Here is a 23,164-nt window from a genome sequence, read left to right as displayed (position 1 = left end):
TTCTAATAGTTAAAATAGAAATATCTATCTAGTAGATAGGTTGTGGAACTCATGCTTTGTACTTAAAATATACTTCACATGGTCTGTTGTAGCTTTGATTTCTAGAACTTTGGCTTTGGAAAAAAATGAAATTTGTTTTTTTTTTCCTTTTTAGACTGTTTTAAAGAAGTCATTCATATACGTCTGGATGAGCTTCTTCGTGTTTTAAAGTCTGTAATGAATAAGCATCAGAACCTCAATTCTGTTGATCTTCAAAATGCTGCAGAAATGCTTACTGCGAAAGTGAAAGGTAAGGGAGATATATTAAAATTGAGTAGTTGTGGACAAAAGGTGGTACAATGTGGTCTATATGATTGCACAGCCATCTCTCAGCATTTGTATGATGTGCATCAGAGTTAGGTATATTCTGATGTTAAAATAGTCCTACCAAATCATACCTAAAGCTTTCTTTTTCATAAAATTAAATCTCATTTGGCAGCAAAATTGCAATTATATTAACTTATATTGGACAACTAATGTTTTAAAATTGGTGTTTATGAATGAATTAGTTTGTAGAATAGTTTTGTTAGTGTATGAGAAGCCTTTACAAGTGGCGTTTAGATGTGGTCATTTGTAGTGACCTTAGCTTAGTAAAAGAAACAAAATGTAGAAAAACAATGTTTATTTTAAGATGTGAAAGTGAAATTCAAACTGCTAAATAAGTTTATAGTGTATGTTTATGGATAAACACATATATGTACATGCAACATCAATACTGGGAAAGACTTGGCACTAACTTTTGTTAAAATTCTTTGGGGCTGCAATACATAAGAAGAGTTAACAACAAAGGGAATGTTTAGATCATTTAGAAGATTGTTAGAAATAATGAGTTACATAAAGGTTGACGGTCTGATCTAAGCAAGTTAGGAACACAGTACTGGTAGAATGTCAATTGTCATATACAGAGCTGACTCGGATGGCAAAATAGACTGAATTTTCAGAACTGTGAAGACATGTGGAGTTAATGATGTGAACTTGTAGCAATGGAAGAGGGCACTGACTCAGTGTGCCAAGTAGATAAAGGATGGATGTGAGATCAAGAGACAGAAGATGGAACTGCAGAAGTATCCAGAAGGCAGGGAGATTATGTGAAAAGAAGTGTCCTGGGATTTAGATGGTACACAGTGTTGAGTTATCATTAGTGTCTAATGGCACTGATGAGGCAGTAGTCATTCAAACAATTGGTGATATAAAAGTGACTGTTGGGTAGCTGTGATATAGTGGTGTCAATGACAGACAAGGTCACAGCAGTCCTGTCTATACGTAGGCAGGAGTGGGCATAGTAAGCAGCGTCCTAGGCTGACTAAGGAAGGGAAAGCTCCTTAGTTCCTTAGTTACAGATCAAGTGCAGACATTGGCTGGGCTGAGATAGTCTCTATATAAGAGCTCTGGATGTGAAGGATATGGTAAAATTGGTGAACACATTCATATTTGCGAAGGACAGTAAAGGACAGTGTGAAAGGATGAGTCAAGAAGAGAAAATAAAAAGCCTACAAAATAAAAAGAATTAGTAAAATACAGCCCAAACATGTAAGGACCCTTCCCCCACAGCTCGCACATGCTCGCACACCGCACGCATACACACTTCCCTTTGAGATCATAGATTTTTTTTCTATTTGTGTTATTTCCTTTTTTCTTCTATTTCAAGCAATATTTAATTGAGCAAGAAACCCAAGTAACTTTTGTTGCAACTTTTGAAAAGATGCTTAGTAACCAAATTTGTTTTTAAATAGATTGTTTACAAGTGCCATTTAACTCTACTTAGATAGGGAAAATTGTGTCTATAGATAGTAAAATTTCCATGCTTGGAAATAGCAAGCTGGTTGAATTGTCAGTGGCTATTGTGTGCAGTCAGGATGTCCTGGGGAAGGAGCTGCTGCTAGCTCAGTCTGTAAACAGACTTGAGGAGAGGGGTCTCTGCTGCCTTGAACATCTTTCTATCTTTGAGGTAAAACCATCTTCTGTGTATTATTTCCTACAGTGACTGTCTTTATATACTTGGGGTCATTTTTCCCTTTTACTTTTATGTTGGACAAAATGTGAAAGGGTAAGATGACTTAGTTCTTTGGAAGCTTACTTTATTTCCATACAATTCCATGAGACTAGAAAACTTTGAAAATTGTGTTTTCTTTTGACAGGTTATATGCTTCTAAATAAAAACTTCCCCCTATCCTTACTTATATCTTTAAATATATTGAGACCTGCAAAATGAAGTCAGATCAGAACTTACTTAATTTATCCATTTAATAATAATTTAAGTTTTCAAAACCTAAAAAGTCAAGGGATAGGTAGAAACTAATTTTTAATATGTAGTCTGTGCTCAGTAATCAATATGTTTACATATTTAAATCTGTGCCAAAAAATCCTAAACCTATACATATGTTTTTAATCTTTATTTTAGCCAATCACCAATGGCTTACTCTTGTAGGAAAATGGTATTATTTCATCTATTTTAAAATAACAGTGATCCTAAAATACAGAATAACATTAATATAAAAGATGTATAAATTTCATATTACTACAAGCTTAAATGCATGAACTATAACCACTTCCTGTGCATAAGAAATGAGAAATGCAATCTTTAATTTCTTATATTTTTATTGTAAATGTGGAATCTACCTTGTAATAACTTCAAAAGAAAAATCCTTAGTTTTCCTCATTCCTTCTAGTAGTGATTTGTATTTCCTGTGTCTTCTGTTTCTAATCAAGGTCAGTGTGACAAAATGTTTGCAATGTGGCAAGAGAAATACAGTATTTTTGAAGCAGATAACAATATCTTCAGAACTTAGTAATTTATGATGTATACTTAGTATTTATATTTTCATTATTTTCAGTTATTTGTACAATAAGTAGAAAGACTCTATTTATTCAAGTTTTTCATGATCTATATTTTGTCCTGTATTTTTTTAATGGCCAGACAAAAAAGAAAAAAATTAATGACATATCCAAGATTGTCAAAAGCCTCATATTTTCTTTCTGTTTTGCAAACATTTGGTTCATTCACACAATTCAAAATACAGATGGTTAGGAGGGTGGGTATTCAACAGTAAAGTTTCTTTATTCAGATTCTTAACTACCAATTTCATTCCTTTCTCTAGATAAGCAACAAGTACTACAGCTTTCAAAGATAAATTACACCTATGTAAGCAAATGCAAATAGCAGGGTTCTGCTCATTTCTCTGCCCAGGAACGGTTTCTCTGTTCTTTTGTTGTTACTATTTGTTTTGTTTCTTAAAAACTGCGTGATAGTCCATTTAACTAATTCACTACTAATAATAGGATTGTTTGCGTTTTTTGTTTAAAGTGATGTTTTAGTAATTGGCCATGTAGATTCCTAGATGGGCAATTGCTAGATCAGAGAGCATTGTACTTATACTTTTTAATATTGCCAGATGTCTCTAGGAGTTCTGTCTATTAGCAAATATGTGTGTGTTGTTTGTTGACACAAGAATATTCATTCTTGTTTTTTAAAATGCCAGAAAGCAGTAAGCAAGAGAAAAAAAAATAAAAGCCCAGAACACTGTTAATAAAATGATCTGCTGTCACGTGGACTGTGTTACTCCAAGCCTGATTGATTTCATGTTGAGTCACTTTTTAGATATGTCAGATTGTGTAATACTGAGAGTAGTCGGTTTGGAATGCCAATTACTTTTATGCCAAGTGATTCTTTAGAATTATTTCATCAATGAAGAACTTTGACATCCTATCCATTTTGTATATTAGATTTTTTTAGTTTCTAGGTCTTTTAATGCTTCATAAGTAAAATTTTAAAGACTTAAATGATTTTGCATAAATATAGTTTCAGAGACTTTCTCCCTCACTTATTGTAACCAACCTTTCTTCATAGCCGTGAACTTTACAGACGTTAATGAAGAAAACAAGAACGATCTGTTCCGAGAAGTGTTTTCTTCCATTGAAACTTTGGCTTTTACCTTTGGGAATATGTAAGTAAAGGATTGTTACTTCAAGTAACTGGTCTTAAGCATCATCTTACTGAGAAGATTGCATAAACCACTGAGATACACAGAAAACAAAGTATTATTTACTAACATAGCATTATCACAACTTGGGAAAATCTACGTACTATGTTGCTTTATTGCTATAAAATGTCATTATCTGTTTAGAAGCAATATCTCTTTACAAGCAACTGTGTTTGTGGTTTATGGGAATAGATTCCTAGGTTTTTACCAGGTTCTTACTTAAAGTAACTTTTTCTAGATGACATATGGAATGTAATGACAAAGAAGTATAACCACTTACCTTTTTATATCTATTTCTTTTTTACCTTCCCTGCATAGACTTACAAACTTCCTTATGGGAGATGTAGGCAATGACTCATTACTACGACTGCCTGTCTCCCGGGAAAGCAAGGTAAGCTAAGTTGTATAAAGGCAAAGCTTTTACTATATTTTAATTTAGTAATTTATCTATCTCCCAATCTTAAATTCAGCATTACTCTTTGATAATTTAATATTTATAGTAGTAGTAGTTATATTTTCATTTGACTTACTTTTTTCTCATCAAATGCAAAATATTTGAATAAATTGCATCAGGGACATTGCTTGATTATTTCCTGTGAACGATGGTGAAGGCCAGAAAAAAAGATTTCAACAAATGTTTGGAAACGTGTCACATACTTGTATTATATAAGAACAATATAAACACTTCCATCTGAGTTCTGGTGGCTCATACCTGTAATCCTAGCTCCTCAGGAGGCTGAGATCTGAGGATCAAAGCCAGCCCAGACAGGAAAGTCCTTAAGACTCTTATCTCCAGTTAACCACAGAAAAGGCCAGAAGTGGCTCTGTGCTTCAAGTGGTAGAGCACTAGCCTTGAGCAAAAGGAGCTCAAGAACAGCACCTAGTTCCAGACTTCAAGCCCCATGACTAGCAAAAATAATAATAATAATAATAAATAGCTGCAATGTATTTAACAATGCTTACCATGTATCCTGAAGTTTGGTAATTCTTAAAGCAATTTCATGAAAATAGTGTTGTTATCCCTTGTTATAGAAGCTAGGTGAGCTGAAATGTTTAGCCTAATGTCATCCAGCTAGTAGAGTTGGAAGAAAATCAGATCTATTTGACACCATTTGTATTGAATCCCTCCCTACCCTGTATTGATCAAATTGGTTTAAAATCTTAACAATTTTAACAGATGATATTTCAAGCTTTATTTTTAATAGGGTAGGCATTAGTCACATGTAGTTCTTAAATGTGAACTAATAATTCTATTACTAGTTATACTAACCACTTTTTAAATGGTTATATAGCCACATGTAGCTAATAGCTACCCCTATAACATGATGTTAAGCAAAATGAACCAGAATGAGAATGACAGGCATTGCATGTTTTGTTTCATACAGAATCTCATCTTCAAAAAAAAAAGATAAGACATGAATGTAAAAGGGGGGTATTTGTTGGGAGGACAAAAGGAGAGTTGAGAGTAAAAGAAGAAAATGATGAGGGAAGAGTATAATGAGGGACGTTTTTATGCATGTGTGAAAATAGAATAAAGAGACCCATTAAAACTTTATTAGAAAGGAGGAGCAGGTAAGAGAGTAATAGAGGGTAAATTTGATCCAAGTACATTATATGAGTATATAAAAATTAAAACAGCTTTGTTACAAGATTGAGCAAGTAGTGAACATTTTATATAGAAACATTTTCATGGTCACAGAAGGTTTGGGGCTAAGTTATCCAATAAACTTTGAAAGACATGTTATAATAAAATGGTAAAAGACAGACTGGACAAGATATATCTATATCTTCTATTTAGGTATGGTTTGGGGGTCTGTAGCATTTAAAGTTTTGTGTGAATTCATTAATTTTAACTAAGGTTATGTTAACAATGAAGTCAATCATTATTGAAGCTTGAGAACTGGTTTTAAACAGACTTTTCAGGCCTTTTGGACTTTTAATATTGGCAATTCTTTAGCAGGAAATATGTCAGTAACATTGAAAAGCAAAATTTGTGAAGCAGAGGTTGGTTGTCTTTTCCTCTAACTTCCAATTTGTTTTCTTCCATGTTATAAGTCTCTTGAAAATATTTCTGTGGACTCCGTGGACTTGCCCAATGAAAAAGGTAATGTTCAAAGTACTTTGAATTTTTCTATTAAACATTTCTTTTTGAATATTTTGAATTGCTTAATCTCTTCTTGCTTATTAATCTAGTATATTCATTTCAATGCAAAAAACATAAGAAGGTAAAAACCTTCTTGATTAGATAATGTGAAGTACACTAATAAAGAATTATGTGATTTGTAATTTGATGAATAATAGAAACATAAAATAAAAATACAGTATAATTTGAAGTAATTTAAGTTTAAGCTGTTTTAATTAAAAACTTGCCAGTTGAATTTTTTAAAACCAGTTGTTACTTGAAGAATATCTAGAGACATAAGTGTTTGTTTACAAGTTTTTATGTGAAATCATATTTACGTATGCTTACCTTGTTATTTTACTTTCAGGAAACTTTTCTCCTATAGAACTAGACAGTGTGCTGTTAAAGAACACTGACTCCATAGAATTGGCTTTGTCATATGCTAAAACATGGTCAAAATATACCAAGAACATAGTATCATGGGTTGAAAAAAAGCTCAATTTAGGTGAGTTATCCTATGGAACATCTGAATAACTTTGGAGTGAAGAATGAAGTTGTTTGTGATTCATTTTCTGTTGACTCTTAAGTATTAGTTATTTTATTGTAATAGAATTATCCAATTTTTCTTGAAATAAAGACAGCAGCATACTAAATATTAGTTGAATAGCTTATTTAGTGTAAGAAGAGGAGATTTGCTTAGTGTCATGTAACAATGGAATAAAATAGAATGTATAAAAGCTTGTAGTCTTTCTGCTACATAATTTGGAGTTTTCTTGGGTTGGGGAGAGGCTTCATCTTTGTTGTTGTTTGGTTCAATCCTGGGCTTGAATTCGGCCTGGGTACTGCTCCTAAGCTTTTTTGCTTAAGGCCACAGTTCCATTTTCAGCTTTTTAGTGGTTAATTGGAGATAAGAGCCTCATAGACTTTCCTGCCCAGGCTGGCTTCAAACCACAGTCCTTCTATCCCAGCCTTCTAAGTAGCTAGATTGCAGACATGAGTTACCAGCATCCAGCCTGCATTGTTTTAATGGTCATTACTAATCGGAATCAACTGTATAGCCTTTAAACAGTACACAAGCATAAGTCCTGTCATCCTTCAGAGAACTGAAGTCTAGTAAGTTAGTTTTTTAAAACATTTTCCATTTGGTTCTGATGAGAACTTGTAATTAAGAATCACTGCAGGGCTGGGATGTATAGCTCAGTGGCAAAGCACTTGCCTAGCAAGTGCAACATCCTAGGTTCGATCCCCAGTACCAAAAAAGAAAAGAAAAAAAAATCACTGCATTATATCATAATACACACTTGTTTGTGTAATTGCTTTTTAATTTGGGAACTATGATTTTAGAGTATAGAAGGAGAAAAAAGTTAATTTTGTTTTCTTATATCTTCTTCAATCTTTTCAGAATTGGAGTCCACTAGAAATATTGTAAAATTGGCAGAAGCAACAAGAGCCAACATTGGAGTACAGGTAAATGTTTGATGAATTTCTAGGCTTCTCTAATAAGAGATTACTCAAATGAAAGTATTGGTTTATAAAAGAAAACTTAATTGCTAACTTAGTTTTACTGACAAAATAAAATCACTTAAAATTTTAATAGCTGTTCATTGTGAGAAAACTACAAAATACACAATTACTCAAGTACTAGTTATTTTAATAGGTGCTTATTTTGCTAACGAGTTTATAGTTATAATTAACTTCCATATTTTCTCATATAGTCACACTTATAACTAGACATTATTAACTTAAATATTTTCTCATATAGTCACACTTATGACTAGACATTTTTTCTGAGGTAAAAATCTAAAACTTTCTCTTTCTCAAGGAGAATTAAGGGTAGGAATAGAAGTCTAGTTTTTGTTTTTGTTTTTCCCCACGACTGAGGGCTGAGCTCCCAGAGTCTTATGAATGCTAGGCAAGTGCATCCACCTGCCAAATCTACTGTAACATGTTGGCTTTCAATTTTCAATTCTAGGAGTTTATGCCACTCCAGTCTCTGTTTACTAATGCACTTCTTAATGACATAGAGAGCAGTCATCTTTTACAACAAACAATTGCAGCTCTCCAAGCCAACAAATTTATACAGGTAAAAAATAATTTTTATAGGTACAATTACATGTATTTTTGTAACAGCATACCTTTAGAAACAGCTTTTTTTTCTTTCTTTTTTAAATACCCTTGACAGCCTCTACTTGGGAGGAAAAATGAAATGGAAAAACAAAGAAAAGAAATTAAAGAACTTTGGAAACAGGAACAAAATAAAATGGTTAGTATTACACTAGAGTTTCATTTACCTACAATGAACATCTAAAATCATCTGCAGCATCTAATTACCTATCTTACTCTTTTTCTAAAACATTATCTTAACTATCTTTCTGAATATACTATAGCAACATGGATAGTAGAGTTTCTTTCTTATTTTGAACTTAACATTCTCTTCTGTATAGCTTGAAACAGAGACAGCTCTCAAAAAGGCAAAATTGTTGTGTATGCAACGTCAAGACGAATATGAAAAGGCAAAATCCTCCATGTTTCGTGCAGAAGAGGAGCATTCAAGTGGTGGATCTGTTAAAAATCTTAACAAACAATTAGAAAAAAAGCGGAGATTGGAGGAGGAAGCTCTTCAAAAAGTAATTTTTTTTTGTTTTTTGAAAGTTAAATTAATATTCTGCCTAGTGTTTAGTTCTTAAACTTCAGTATATCAAACTACCTAGAAGGCTTATTCAGACAATTATTGTGCCCCACTCCAGAGTTTCTGATTTAATAGGTAAAGAGTGGAATCCAGACAAGTGGATTTTCTAGCTACTTCTCATGTGATGAGGAACTTGGTAAAGATTCACACTTTGAGAACCACTGTGCTAGAGACTTAGGAATTTTGGGGTTTGTGAACTAAATACCTTTGACCATTAGTTTAATATTTTTTATTTATTTATTTATTTTTTTGGCCAGTCCTGGGTCTTGGACTCAGGGCCTGAGCACTGTCCCTGGCTTCTTCCCGCTCAAGGCTAGCACTCTGCCACTTGAGCCACAGCGCCACTTCTGGCCGTTTTCTGTATATGTGGTGCTGGGGAATCGAACCTAGGGCCTCGTGTATCCGAGGCAGGCACTCTTGCCACTAGGCTATATCCCCAGCCCCTAGTTTAATATTTTTATTTGATTATTTAGGAAGTTTACCTTTTAGGTAAGTATACGTATTGTATGTGTGCTAATTTTAGCAGATGCTAACAAAAATAGGCTGGAGTTTTATATGTGTATATGAAATATAGTTGATTAATTCTGTAAAAATAAATGGTAAATAGAAGTAGAAAATGCCATTTTTAAAAATGGACAGTTATTTTATAGAGTGTAGTAATACTAAATTAATAAATCATATTTAACTATCCATCAAAGTCATGTCCCCATCAATCACTGACCAAAGACATTGCTATTTTCTGTTTAGAACTGTTGTGGTTGACATACAACGTTTTTCATGAATAAAGGTGTATCAGTTACCTAAATTCAGCTTTACTGCAGAAAGTATTTTGAAATATAAACTTCAGTCACAATGTTCCTTTTTTCTATGATATTCTTACAGGTAGAAGAAGCAAATGAACTCTACAAAGTTTGTGTAACAAATGTTGAAGAAAGACGAAACGATCTAGAAAATACCAAAAGAGAAATTTTAATGCAACTTCGGACCCTTGTTTTCCAGTGTGACCTCACCCTGAAAGCTGTAAGTGATTTCTACAAGATTTTTAAGGCAAGAGGAGCAAAGGTTTACTACCTGCATTTGCAGGTAGTAAGTGATGCAGGATTCTTACCAGATTTAAATTCTGAGATTACTGGAACATGTTGACTTTCATTTTTAAGTAGTGATACATTACTGTTTTAGACAAGAAATCTTGCTGTAACCCAAGCTGGCACATTCCTCCTACTCCACTCTTCAGAGTGATGAGATTACAGGAATTGCACCACTATGCTCAGCTTTTTTAGGTTCTTTTGATCTCTCTCCCTTCTCCATGTCCCCTAGATTGATGGCTTCTTTGTTATAGTCAAATGTCAAGAGTTTGCAGTGGCCCTCTAAGCCGTTGTCTTTCTTGTGTTGGTTAATAAAATTGACTTGGCTCCAGAAACTTCTGTCAGCACTGAAAATATATTCAGAATTTGAGTAAATATTAGACTTGAACCCAGTGATTTACTTGAAGACAAGGCATCTGCCCTCATGTTTCCCTTTACCTCTTTAAAGACATTGTTAATGAAAACTTCTGTATAACAAGCTTTTTAGTATATTTAGCTTTGAATATTTTAACAAATGCATATGGTGGTGATGACCACCATAATCACCACAATCACTTCAAAACGTATTTTTTTATGTTGCCTATTTGTTATCAAACTCTTCTTGCCTCTAACCTCCTAGAAAGTAATTCCATCTTGTTTGGTCTTTTCCAGAATGCCATATAAGTGGACTCATGTAATGTGTAACCTTTGTACTGATGTCTTTGATGTTCTTCAGTGTTTACATTCCGCTAGTTCACTTCCTTGAATTGCTGAGTCAAGCAGCCGTTATATTCTACATCACGCACTGCTGTGTTGATTCATTTGCCATTCAGACATTTAGGTTTTCTCTACTTCGGAGTAATTCTGAAGACTTACAAGAATATTTGTTTACATCTTTTTTTATTGAACAGAAGTTTTCACATTTTAGGGTAAACCCCTAGTTGGTATTTAACTTAATAAGAAGCTGCCAGACAATTTCCCAAGGTAGCTACATTCAGCAGTGTATGAGAATTCTAGTTCTCTATCCCTGACATTTGTCATTTGTTTTCTAAGTTTTAGCTGTTCTGGTGTTGTATGTGTAGTTGTTTCTACTTTTGGCTTTAATTTGTGTGTCCAGGATGCCTGTTGATACTAAGAATCTTTTCAGTATATATGTATATGAACACACATACTAATACACTTAGCAGGGTGTTTCAAAAGAAAGCAAAAGGTTTCCGTTATGATGAAGTCTAGCTTATTAGCTTCTTATTGTGTGGGTCATGCTTTTTTGATGTTTTTAAAGGGTGCTTTATTTAAAGTCACAAAGTCTGCTACCAACATTTTACTTTTATATATAGGTACATGATATGGTTTGAGTTACTCTTTGTAAGGTTTAGATGGAGGTACATATTTACATATAGTTGTTTTACTACAGTTAACTGGTAGAATTTCAACTTATGGAAGTTCCTTAGTACTAACACAAAGAGGTCACTGCCATTGAAAGTGTTCTTGCTTATATTTCGAGAAAGAAGGGGAAGCGTTGAACCACACAAGCCACAAAACATACCATATTGGGCAGGCAGAAGCTGCAGGGGGCAGAAAGCTAAGGATAAGAGTTTATTGGGGATTTCCTCAGGAAAGGGCCAGCTACCAAGAAAGGGAAAATCTCCCTGGCAAGCATGCTTTTTAAGATACCAAAATATCATAAAATGCAGAAAATAAAAAATAGGACCACTGCAGATACACTTGTTCCAGTGCAATTAGTTAAAAACTCTACTTATGCTATTTCCAATAAATTGCACTCGTGGGCACTGGTGGCTCATGCCTATAGTTGTAACTAGTTCAGGAGACTGAGATCTGAAGATGGAGATTCAAAACGAGCCCTGGCATGAAAGTCTGTGAAACTCTTATCTCCAATTAACCACCTGAAAATGGGAAATGGAGCTGTTGCTCAGAGTGGTAGAGTGCTATCCTTGAGCAAAATTGCTCAAGGACAGAGCCCAGGCCCTGTGTTCAGACCCACAACTGACAAAAAAAAGCACACACACACATGCACACACAAATATTGCTATTACATTTTTTCTCAAAAAGCAAATTTGTGTGAATAGGTTTCTGGGTTCCCTACTTTATAAATACTTCTTTATGCTTTGCCAGAACTTCACTGCCTTCATATTTTGTAATGCTTTATGGCAAATCTCAAAAATCGGACAATGTGCTGGGCACCAGTGGCTCTTGCCTTATAATCCTAGCTACTCAGGAGGCTGAGATCTGAAGATCACAATTTGAAGCCAGCCAGGGCAAAAGAAGTCACCGTGAGACTCTGATCTCCAGTTAACCACTCAAAAACCAGAAGTGGCACTGTGGCTCAAAGTGATAGAACCACTAGCCTTGAGCAAAAGAGCTCAGGGACAGCATCCAGGCCCTGAGTTCAAGCCCCATAACTGACCAAAAAATAAAAATTAGATAATGTAAATCCTCCAATTTTACTCTTTTTCAGAATTGTTTATGTGTTTAAAATTCTTTGACATTTCATAAAAAATGCTAGAATCAATTTGTCCATATCTGGAAAAAAATATCTTCCAAACTTTTTGGTAGGAATTTTATTGAATCTTTGATCAATCAAATGAGGCTCAGTGCCTTTAAGCCTTGACCTTTTGTTACTCTCTCACAGATTTGTATGATCTGTCTTCTCCTGCACCCTGCTCCAAAACAGTGGGTTTATCATGGTATTAATTACATTTTCCTCTTAGGGTGTGTTTATAGAAATGTAACCCCATCTAAATTGAGAAGTGCTATATTGTCCTGAGGGATGATTTGTCCATTTTCCTAAACAGCCCTTCAATAAATGTTTTTGTTTGAGAAATTTTGTTACTCAGTAGTAAAATTTCTTATGTCTTCCTTCTCTCTATGACTTGGCTTTGTCTGTTTCAAGATTGTTTACCTTTACTTCTCACACCTGTTACAACAATCTTCATCTGAGATCCTGTGTCTGAGCTATCTCATTGTTGCTGTCTGTGCGGTCTGGTTTTCATCTTTTCTCTTGTGAGTTGCTGAGATTTTTCTTGTTTTTTTGGGGTGTGATGAGTAATTGTGGATGTTGTCCTTCACATTTTCAGTGTAACTTTGTATCTCAGGATTCTGGTTATAACCTATTTTGAATACTGTTTTGAGTTTTTTGGGTTTTTTTTAAAATCAGTAGCATTTGATCTAAGTAGGTTTACTCTCCAGCACTTTTTGTTGTTGTTGTTGTTGTTGTTGTTTTTATTATAAAACTTATGTACAGTGAGGTTACAGCTTCATACATTAGGCATTGGATAAATTTCTTGTACTGTTTGTTACCTTGTCCCTCATACCCCCCTCCCCCCTCCCCCTAACCCTTTCCCCCCCTGAGGTGTTCAGTTCACTTACACCAAACAGTTTTGCAAGTATTGCTTTTGTAGTTGTTTCTCTTTTTTTACCCTGTGTCTCTCAATTTTGGTATTCCCTTTCAATTTCCTATTTCTAATACCAGTATACACGGTTTCCAATATACTCAGACAAGATTACAGAGATAGTGTAGATACAATCACAAGAAGGTGATACAAGAACATCATCAATAGTAGAAGCTACAGATACACATGGATGTTGAAAGTAGTTACAACTGTGATATAATAATCATTTCCATAAAATGGAGTTCATTTCACTTAGCATCATCTTATGTGATCATAAGGGTATAGCTATTGGGCTCTTGTGATCCTCTGCTGTGACTTGCCTAAACCTGTGCTAATTATTCCCAATAAGGGAGGCCATAGAGTCCATGTTTCTTTGGGTCTGGCTCACTTCACTTAGTATAATTTTTTCCAAGTCCTTCCATTTCCTTACAAATGGGGCAATGTCATTCTTTCTGATAGAGGCATAAAATTCCATTGTGTATATGTACCACATTTTCCTGATCCATTCATCTACGGAGGGGCATCTGGGTTAGTTCCAGATTCTCGCTATGACAAACTGCACTGCAATGAACATTGTTGTGTCTCCAGCACTTTTGTGGCCCCTTCCAGGTCTTCTGTTCCCCACCCACCACCACCAAAGCTATTCTCTGGGGAGTCAGAGGCATTAATTCTGTCATTGAAGAGATTGGTGGGGGAAGGTATTTAAAAAGAAAAAATGACAGGAACTTCAGTCCCCCATTCTAACTACGATCCATCTTGCCATAAAGAATTTTTAGTTTTAAATATCTGTTCAGCTATGACTGCCACTGGTTTGTATTCTGGGGGTTTGGGCTGACTTGGGTGGGGGGGGATGAGGCAGGAGAGAAAAACAGGGATTTCTCCTACTCTGTCAGTGTCTTCTCCTTCAAATCCCAACCCCTTTGATTTCTTGGTATAGAGAGATCTTCTCTTAGAGCTTTCTGTCCATACTCAGTTTACACTTCGGGGAATCAAGCTGTCTTTGAATAGCTGCTGATCTAGATATATTATTAGGAAATAGATTGGGATACAGTTAAGAAAACATATTTGAAATTGTAATTTATTTTCAGTTCGCCCGCTACCATTTACATCTTAAACATCATAAATAGCCAATTACTACATTCCATCAAGAATTCTAAGGGAACTCAGTGGGAGAATGGGTCTTTCTCACATCTTTCTTCCAAATGTCAATTTCTCAGAGAAGCTCTTCTTAACCTACCATGTTGAAAATACCCCTCCAAAACACATACATGGTCATATTTCATAATGTGGCATTCTTCAGTGGTATTGCCAGCATTTTTTTAGTACCCAAAAATATTTACATGACTTGTTAACTCTGACACCAACCTCAGGAAAACAAAAAAGTGGGTGAGGACCAGTATCTCATGTGTATGTTTGCTACAATAAATGGAAGCCTAGGTTTTGGTCAATGTAAAGTTAGTTAATTAATATAAATCTCTAAGAATGAGTCTGGCATGTCATATGAACTCTACAGCTGCTACTATAGTTGTTGGTCCTTTGTGTGTATTTGTATATTTGTGTGTGTGTGTGTGTGTGCACATGTGCATATCTGCATGCATACGTATGCTGGTGCTAGAGCATCTTGCTCTTACTCAACTTTTTCTCTCACGAATGCTCTGCCACTTCAGCCATACCTCCCCTTCTGACTTTTTGCTGGTTAATTGGAGATAAAAGTCTGTAGGAATTTTCTGCCTAAGCTGGTTTTAGATTGAGATTCTCAGATCTCAGCCTTCTGTGTAGTTAGGATTATAGGAAGAAGGCATCAGCACCCAGCAAGTTGTTACAGTAAATTGTAGGTATAATTGTATTTTTAGGCAATTGTAGAAACTTGGTGAGGATAATGCATTTTAATCAATTGAAAATTCTATTATTTAATATGTTTATAATTATAAAAATCAAGCCCTTCAGTATATAACTAATAAAGCATTTCTACTTTTGTTTTGTTTTTTGCCAGTCCTGGGGCTTGAACTCAGGGCCTGAGCACTGTCCCTGGCTTCTTTTTGCTCAAGGTTTTATCACTCTACCACTTGAGCCACAGCGCCACTTCTGGCTTTTTCTATATATATGGTGCTGAGGAATTGAACCCAGGGCTTCATGTATACGAGGTGAGCACTTACCACTAGTCCATATTCCCAGCCCAGCATTTCTATTTTTATAGGAGTGAAAAAAGTGTCAGACATCACACATATCTGTAATCCCTGCTGCTTGATAGGCTGAGTCAGGAGGACCTTGAATTCAAGGCCAGCCTGGGCTAGATAGGCAGACAACCCCACCACTAGCACCCAATATCGAAAGAGAGACTGAGAAAAGAAAAAGTAAAAACAATCCAAATGATAGTGCTTATTCAGACTGCTCCAAGGATAGAAGATTAAGTAGTTGTGATCAGACCCTCAGAGTACAGAGCTAGAATCCTCAAAAATCCATTTTTTCTCCTAAAACTGAGGAAGTGGGGTTTGGGGGACCATGTTCTAACTCTACAGCTTAAACCCAGTTTTCCTATAAATGATTTTTCTCAAATACTAGATTATGACTAATTTTTTTCACAAAGATTTGTTATCAGCATACATGAATTGTGCAGTGAGGATTACATTGTGACATTTCCATAGATGCATACAATGTATTCACTCCATCAGCTTTACCCTGTCACTCCCTTATCCTCCCCTTCCCTTTCTTTTTTTTTTTTTTTTGGCCAGTCCTGGGCCTTGGACTCAGGGCCTGAGCACTGTCCCTGGCTTCTTCCCGCTCAAGGCTAGCACTCTGCCACTTGAGCCACAGCGCCACTTCTGGCCGTTTTCTGTATATGTGGTGCTGGGGAATCGAACCTAGGGCCTCGTGTATCCGAGGCAGGCACTCTTGCCACTAGGCTATATCCCCAGCCCCCCCTTCCCTTTCTTAAAACAATTTTTCAGGTTTAATTGTTGCTTTTTCATATCTGCAAATGAAGTTCTTCAACTATATTTACTGTTGTTTATGTTTTTTCTTTCCAAGCTGGGTCTTGTACATCAGACATTAGTAATAGCGTGCAGACAGTAGTGCTTGGTGTTTGGTGCAGCCATTGACATAAATGTGTGTGCACATAGCATTCTGTATAGCCTGAGTTATTTCTCCCTTTTGTCTCTATCTATGCCCACAGGTAACAGTGAACCTCTTCCACATGCAGCATCTGCAGGTTGCCTCCCTTGCCAACAGTTTACGTTCCTTGTGTGACAGTGCCAAACTCTATGACCCAGGTCAAGAATATAGTGAATTTGTCAAGGCTACAAGTTCAACTGAAGAGGAAAAAGTTGATGGGTGAGAATTAATGTGTCAATAAAATTTTTTCACGAGTTAAAACATTTGCTATGTCCCTGTTAGATGTAGTGATCTTTTCTTACATCAGCAGAATTGAGTTTAGAACGCTTGGAATACTTTAATGTTTTGTGGTTTCTTTTTTTTTAAATTTTTATTGTCAAACTGATGTACAGAGAGGATACATTTTCATATGTTGTACTGTTTGTTACCTCCTCCCTGTTTTTGGTTTCTTAGTGAATTTCATGAACAGCTTTAACTTGGTTGAGTGTAAAGCTTTCCTTTTTTTTTTTTTTTGGCTAGTCCTGGGGACTGGACTCAGGGCCTGAGCACTGTCCCTGGCTTCTTCTTGCTCAAGGCTAGCACTCTGCCACTTGAGTCACAGCGCCACTTCTGGCCATTTTCTGTATATGTGGTGCTGGGGAATCGAACCCAGGGCCTCATGTATATGAGGCAGGCACTCTTGCCACTAGGCCATATCCCCAGACCAAAGCTTTCCATTTTGACACCAACCTCATTTCTTTTTTTGGTGTGAACTCGGGCTGGAGCTCACTGCACTTGCTTACTCACAGCTGGTCATCTACAAGTTGGGCCACATCTACAGCCCAGACTTTAGTTCTTTGAGCTAAAAAATAGGTACTTTGAATGTCAACAAAACTCATTATGCTTTTTTACATTTTCTAGTATAATCATGACAAGTTACTAAATATTCTGTTGCTCCTCTTTTGCAGCTATATTAAGTTCAGATAATTTGTTTTTATTCACAACATCTGAAAGAAACTGAACCATGTGATATAATTTCTTCTTAATATCTAATTAGCTTAATTGCACTCAAATTAACAATTTTTCTGAATATGGAATAAAATGGGCTGGTTACTAGTGCTAAGCTTTAGTTGTTTTCTCCCCCACAGGCATGTAAATAAACAATTAACAAATAGTCCCCAGACATCTAGATACGGACCTGCTGACTCTTTGGAGGATGTTGCGCGCCTTCCTGACAGCTGTAATAAAATTGAAGAGGACAGGTGTTCTAACAATGCAGATGTAACAGGTAGGAAGAGAAAATTGCTCCAGTGTGACTGCTGTGCCTGTATTGAAGCCCATAAATTTGAATTGTCTTAATTTTATGTAATGTCAATATTTTACCTTATGGAGTCCATCTGTAGCCCAAGTTTTGACTTCAGTTTCTTTCTTTCTAAGGTCCTTCTTTCATAAGATCCTGGACATTTGGGATGTTTAGTGACTCTGAGAGTACTGGAGGGAGCAGCGAGTCCAGATCCCTGGATTCAGAATCTATAAGTCCAGGTACAGTGAAAATTTTCAATAGTCAAATTAACTCAGACATCAAAAGAGAATATATATGAATATTTATGTATGATTTAATGAAAAATAATGAAACAAACCCTAACATAGTCATCACTCAGCCTAAGAAGTCAGTTACTACACAGAAGCCACCTGCTTCTTATACCTTCTGAAGTTTTATACTTTTTATTAGCATCAATTAGTAATATAAGGGGCTTACATTTTGACATGTCCATATATCCATGTATTATACCTTGATTAGACACACCCCCTCCCTCTTTTTCCCTGTCCTCCTAGCCTTCTCAAATAAATGAGAAGAGGCTTCACTATGGTATTTTACTTATGTGGATGTTTTAGTCAGATTTTTAATTACCATTACTTTACCATCTCCGCTGCCCATTACTGGTCAACAAACTTTCAGTGAGGTTTATTTTGCTATCTTCATTCACAAGTGCATTATATTTTGGTATTAGCCAACCTTTTAATGCTCTGCTTCCCCTTCTCTAGTCCTCTCAAACAACCCCATAATTACAAATACCTAATACATTCGTACATGGATCTATACACACACATACACCTAACTATATGATCCTTTATGTGTTTAGGTATGTTTATCTTTTAGGTCTAGCATCCACATATGAGAGGAAAAGACAGGCTATCATTGTCTTTAAAAAAAAAAAAAAAAGCATTGCCCTGTATTGTACCAGAATAAACTATCATGATGAATTTTGTAAATCATTTCATAACTATTTTAGGTGCTTTTACTACCTATATATAATGGGGTTTTGTCCTCGTGTATGTTACACAAATGAAACCATATTATTCTTTTTATGACTTCATTCATGCATGCTCCCCCACTCTGAGTTCCATATTGATATGAATGGCTATCCCTTTTCATTCTGTATAGTATTATACAAACATAAATATCATTACCTTTGGATACATATATGGCTAGTTGCTATAATAAACAGTTCCATTATGCTAGTTTTTGTGCCTGTGGTAGTGTGTGTGTGTGTGTGTGTGTGTGTGTGTGTGTTCACAATGTGGTTTAAGATAATGTGATATGAACGATCTCAAAATCCTAGGAGAGGCAGTGTTTTGAACTCTACCTTAGTGGTTTCAAAGAGAGTAACTTGCCATCGTTTCTGCAGCTAGCAGGAATAGGTAGCTGTTGAACCCATTAGCTTCTCAAGTCAACTCTTTGTTCTTTCCCTATCAAAAACGGTTCCAGCCCTGTTCTTTCTGGCTGTGTTACTTCCTCCTAACATCCTGAGAAGTGTGTTAGATTTAACCATTTCAAATTCCAGTGTTTTGAAAGCATTTTATGTATTACAGAAATTTTATTCATGTAGACCAGTGTTTAAAGTTAGAAATGTTTTCAGTGCATCAAGCACTACAGTTTATGGACAGATTATTATCAACTGCTGCTTTGCTGCCTCCTTTACTATGAGCATTTTTCAAAGGACACTTGGAGATAAGAGTTTGAAATCTTAACTGAATAATTTGTAACTAACTTTGTAAAAACAAAACTATTCTAGCTAGCTAGTGCTAGCAATTAAGGCCCAATCAAGAGCAAGCTCTAAACTACTGGGAATGCCATAGACATCAGAATTGATTATTAATCCATAATAAAAGAAAATTTTTACACTGAATCTTAATAAACTAATATGACTGTATAGTTCCAAAAGTTGTCATCATTGCCCATGTCCAATACTCTTCAGTGAAGAGAGTCAGGTTACGGTATCTGCAATTTTCTTTTAGGAGACTTTCACCGAAAACTTCCACGAACTCCATCCAGTGGAACCATGTCTTCTGCAGATGATCTAGATGAAAGAGAGCCACCCTCCCCTTCAGAAGCTGGTAGTGTATTCATCTAAATTAAGACCCACTAAGCTAGTGGAAGTAATAGCACTGTGTGATGTCTGAAAAAATATATAATTTTAAAGAACCAATTCCTTACTATGTATTAAACAAAAGGCATCACAGTAACCTAAATATATATCATGCCAATAATTATGTATCAATATGGGTTGATAATTATTAATGGATTTAAAGTACAAATACAATAAGGAGTTACTATATTGGCATGGTGTTAAAATAGCTAGATGTGGTAGCCTTTCATAAACCAGACAGATGTGAAAAGGAAGGATAGCAGTACATGAGAAATTCTGAAAAATGGCTTTCTGAAACAGTACAGGTCTAGGAGCATAGCTCGGTGTAAGAATAACTTTATCCTATGTTACAAATGATACAGACACATTAGCTTCATGTGTTCTTTTTCTTTGCAGCATTTGTTGGGGTTTTCCCAAAAATGGAATGCCATCTAAAATACATCTTAATAAAGGCATATATCTTCTGATTATGAAAGTATATTCCAGTAGTAACTTAAAATTATCTTACTGGTTTTGTGCTAATTATTACCAAAATGCATGATATAAAAGTGTATAGTTTTGAAGTCTACAAATTGGATGATTATTTTGATATTAGAAACTCAAAATATTACATTTCTGTAATATATGGATGTTACAAAATCAAAAGATTAGTAAAAGTGCAATATCATGTATAATTTTTAATTATCTTGCCATTCTTAAATACTATCTTTCCTGTTGTAAGGACCCAATTCCCTCGGAGCATTTAAGAAAACATTGATGTCAAAGGCAGCTCTCACTCACAAGTTCCGCAAATTGAGATCCCCCACAAAATGTAGAGATTGTGAAGGCATTGTAGTATTCCAGGGTGTCGAATGTGAAGAGGTATGATATTTTTGGAATTTCATTTGCCCTAACATTTTTTTTTTTGCTATGTGCTTTCTAATTATGATTGTAGTTACTGGAATCTTTTGCAAGTGTGTTTTTAAAAAAATTATTCCATACTGTATCTTTTATAGTTCAGTATTTTGTTTTGCCATTTCATATATTTCAAATACCATAAATAGATTTTAAACTCATTTTTTTGCTACTAGTGTACCTATAGTTTTCCTAATTGTGAATAATTTTAAAGTGAGTTAATCAGTTTTAAGCTTTGTCTTTTTTTTTTTTTGGTAGTGTCTCCTTGTTTGTCATCGGAAGTGTTTGGAGAATTTAGTCATTATTTGTGGTCACCAGAAACTTTTGGGGAAAATGCATTTATTTGGAGCAGAATTTACACAAGTTGCAAAGAAAGAACCCGATGGCATTCCTTTTATACTCAAAATATGTGCCTCAGAAGTTGAAAATAGAGCCTTGTGTCTGCAGGTACATTGTGACTCTTAAAATTTCAAAAACATAGATGTATATGATTTGTTCTAATGAAAAAAATTCAAAGGAAACCAGTATTATTAGTTTAAAATAACAAATTTACTCAGATATGTTTGTTTGTTTGTTTCAAATTTTTATTATCAAACTGATGTACAGAGAGGTTACAGTTTCGTACGTTAGGCATTGGATACATTTCTTGTACTGTTTGTTACCTTGTCCCTCATACCCCCCTCCCTCCCCCCTTTCTCTCCCCCCCCCCCCCGAGGTGTTCAGTTCACTTACACCAAACAGTTTTGCAAGTATTGCTTTTGTAGTTGTTTCTCTTTTCTTACCCTGTGTCTCTCAAATTTGGTATTCCCTTTGAATTTCCTACTTCCAATACCAGTAAACACGGTTTCCAATATACTCAGATAAGATTACAAAGATAGTGTAGGTACAACCACAGGAATGTGATACAAGAACATCTTCAATAATAGAAGCTACAGATACACATAGGACGTTGAAAGTAGTTACAACTGTGATATAACAATTGTTTCCAAAACATGGAGTTCATTTCACTTAGCATTATCTTATGTGTTCATAAGGGTATAGCTATTGGGCCTTGTGATGCTCTGCTATGACTTGCCTAAACCTGTACTAATTATTCCCAATAAGGGAGACCATAGAGTCCATGTTTCTTTGGGTCTGGCTCACTTCACTTAGTATAACTTTTTCCAAGTCCACTCAGATATATTTGGATTATTAACTCATTTGTCTAACTAGATGTTTTCTGAAATGCTAACAAAAAGTTGGAGCAGACACATGAAATAAGTTTGGGGTCTACATTTATACATTTTTACTAAGCCAAGGGGATATTTTATGGATTTTTAAAATTTTTCTATTCAAGGGGATTTATCGTGTTTGTGGGAACAAGATAAAAACTGAAAAACTGTGTCAGGCTTTGGAAAATGGAATGCACTTGGTAGACATTTCAGAATTCAGTTCACATGACATCTGTGACGTCTTAAAGTTATACCTTCGGCAGGTAAAGTTTTTATTCTTGAAAACCATCATGAAGTTATTAATGAATAAAACTATGATTTGTATTTTGCTTATAACATTTGCTGTGCACATATTTTCGCTGACAAAGACCATGCTGATTTCTTCTAATTATTAATGTAGAGATTGAAGAGTATATAAAATATGAATGCCATTTAAAAAACAAAATAACAAGCCAGGCACCAGTGGTTCGCTACTCAGGAGGCTGAATTCTGAGGATCATTTATTTAAAGCTACTCCAGGCAAACAAATCCAAGAGACTCCTGTCTCCAGTTAACACTTTTTTTAAAAGCCAAAGTAGAGGTATGGCTCAAGTAGTAGATTACCAGCCTTCAGCAGAAGAAGCTAATAAGAGCTTGAGACCATTGTTCAAGCCCCAATACCAACACAAAATAATAACATGCTGGTACAAAATAATAAGAACAACAGATTCACTTCTTATCACCCACCTTAAGAAAGTCTTTCCTGACCATGTTAAAGGAATAAACAGTATTTTCCTAAACAGAAATAAATTAATACTTAAGTTTTAGAAAATGACTTTAAAAGCACAATTCTAACTGTGTTAGGAAAATCCAGTACATTTTATTTATTTATTTATTCATTTTTGCAATACTGGGTTTGAACTGAGGTCCTCATGCTTGCTAATAAGTAGGCGCTATGCCATTTGAACCATGCCCCCAACACTGAAAATCCAATGTATACAACAATATTTGCATCACAGTCTGGCTTATCTTCAGTGATACCTCAAAATAGCTGCTGTTGGAGGTCAGTGGGCAAGGGCAAAGAAGTTCATCCTATTTGGACCATCAGGCAGAACTATCATATAAGCTGGATACTGCAGCATCTACAACAATACAGTCAGGAAGGGGGTTATCCTAGATTTATTTTCTGTGCTTATAGGAGTAAATCCAAAGAAAACATCTGTGCGGTGAAATAAGTGGCTTCTGGCAGTTATCT

At 35.3% G+C, this 23,164-nt stretch overlaps 1 protein-coding gene and 1 long non-coding RNA gene across 5 annotated transcripts in view; one reads left to right on the top strand and one right to left on the bottom strand.

The window, feature by feature from the left end:
* The window catches only part of Arhgap29 (Rho GTPase activating protein 29), a 67,372-nt gene that overhangs the window by 35,946 nt on the left and 8,262 nt on the right, over nt 1–23,164 (top strand). For all 4 annotated transcript variants that reach the window (XM_048351997.1, XM_048351995.1, XM_048351998.1 and 1 more), the window contains exons 3-19: nt 155–289; nt 3,887–3,983; nt 4,338–4,410; nt 6,075–6,123; nt 6,509–6,646; nt 7,544–7,608; nt 8,114–8,224; nt 8,324–8,404; nt 8,586–8,768; nt 9,713–9,850; nt 16,477–16,634; nt 17,543–17,682; nt 17,832–17,936; nt 19,695–19,793; nt 20,547–20,686; nt 20,978–21,166; nt 22,056–22,193. In XM_048351997.1, coding sequence (XP_048207954.1) covers nt 155–289; nt 3,887–3,983; nt 4,338–4,410; nt 6,075–6,123; nt 6,509–6,646; nt 7,544–7,608; nt 8,114–8,224; nt 8,324–8,404; nt 8,586–8,768; nt 9,713–9,850; nt 16,477–16,634; nt 17,543–17,682; nt 17,832–17,936; nt 19,695–19,793; nt 20,547–20,686; nt 20,978–21,166; nt 22,056–22,193 — 2,039 coding nt within the window. The remainder of the gene's footprint in view (nt 1–154; nt 290–3,886; nt 3,984–4,337; nt 4,411–6,074; nt 6,124–6,508; nt 6,647–7,543; nt 7,609–8,113; nt 8,225–8,323; nt 8,405–8,585; nt 8,769–9,712; nt 9,851–16,476; nt 16,635–17,542; nt 17,683–17,831; nt 17,937–19,694; nt 19,794–20,546; nt 20,687–20,977; nt 21,167–22,055; nt 22,194–23,164) is intronic.
* Nucleotides 9,863–22,496, bottom strand: LOC125355564. The gene is made up of 3 exons (XR_007211682.1): nt 22,486–22,496; nt 19,356–19,357; nt 9,863–10,101 (listed from the first exon to the last, which is right to left on the bottom strand). It is a non-coding gene; the product is annotated as an uncharacterized LOC125355564 (long non-coding RNA).

Source organism: Perognathus longimembris, chromosome 7, assembly GCF_023159225.1.
Source record: "Perognathus longimembris pacificus isolate PPM17 chromosome 7, ASM2315922v1, whole genome shotgun sequence".
NCBI classification, from domain to species: Eukaryota; Metazoa; Chordata; class Mammalia; order Rodentia; family Heteromyidae; genus Perognathus; species Perognathus longimembris.
Note: the sequence above shows the minus strand (reverse complement) of the source record. Positions and strands in the feature narration are given on the sequence as shown.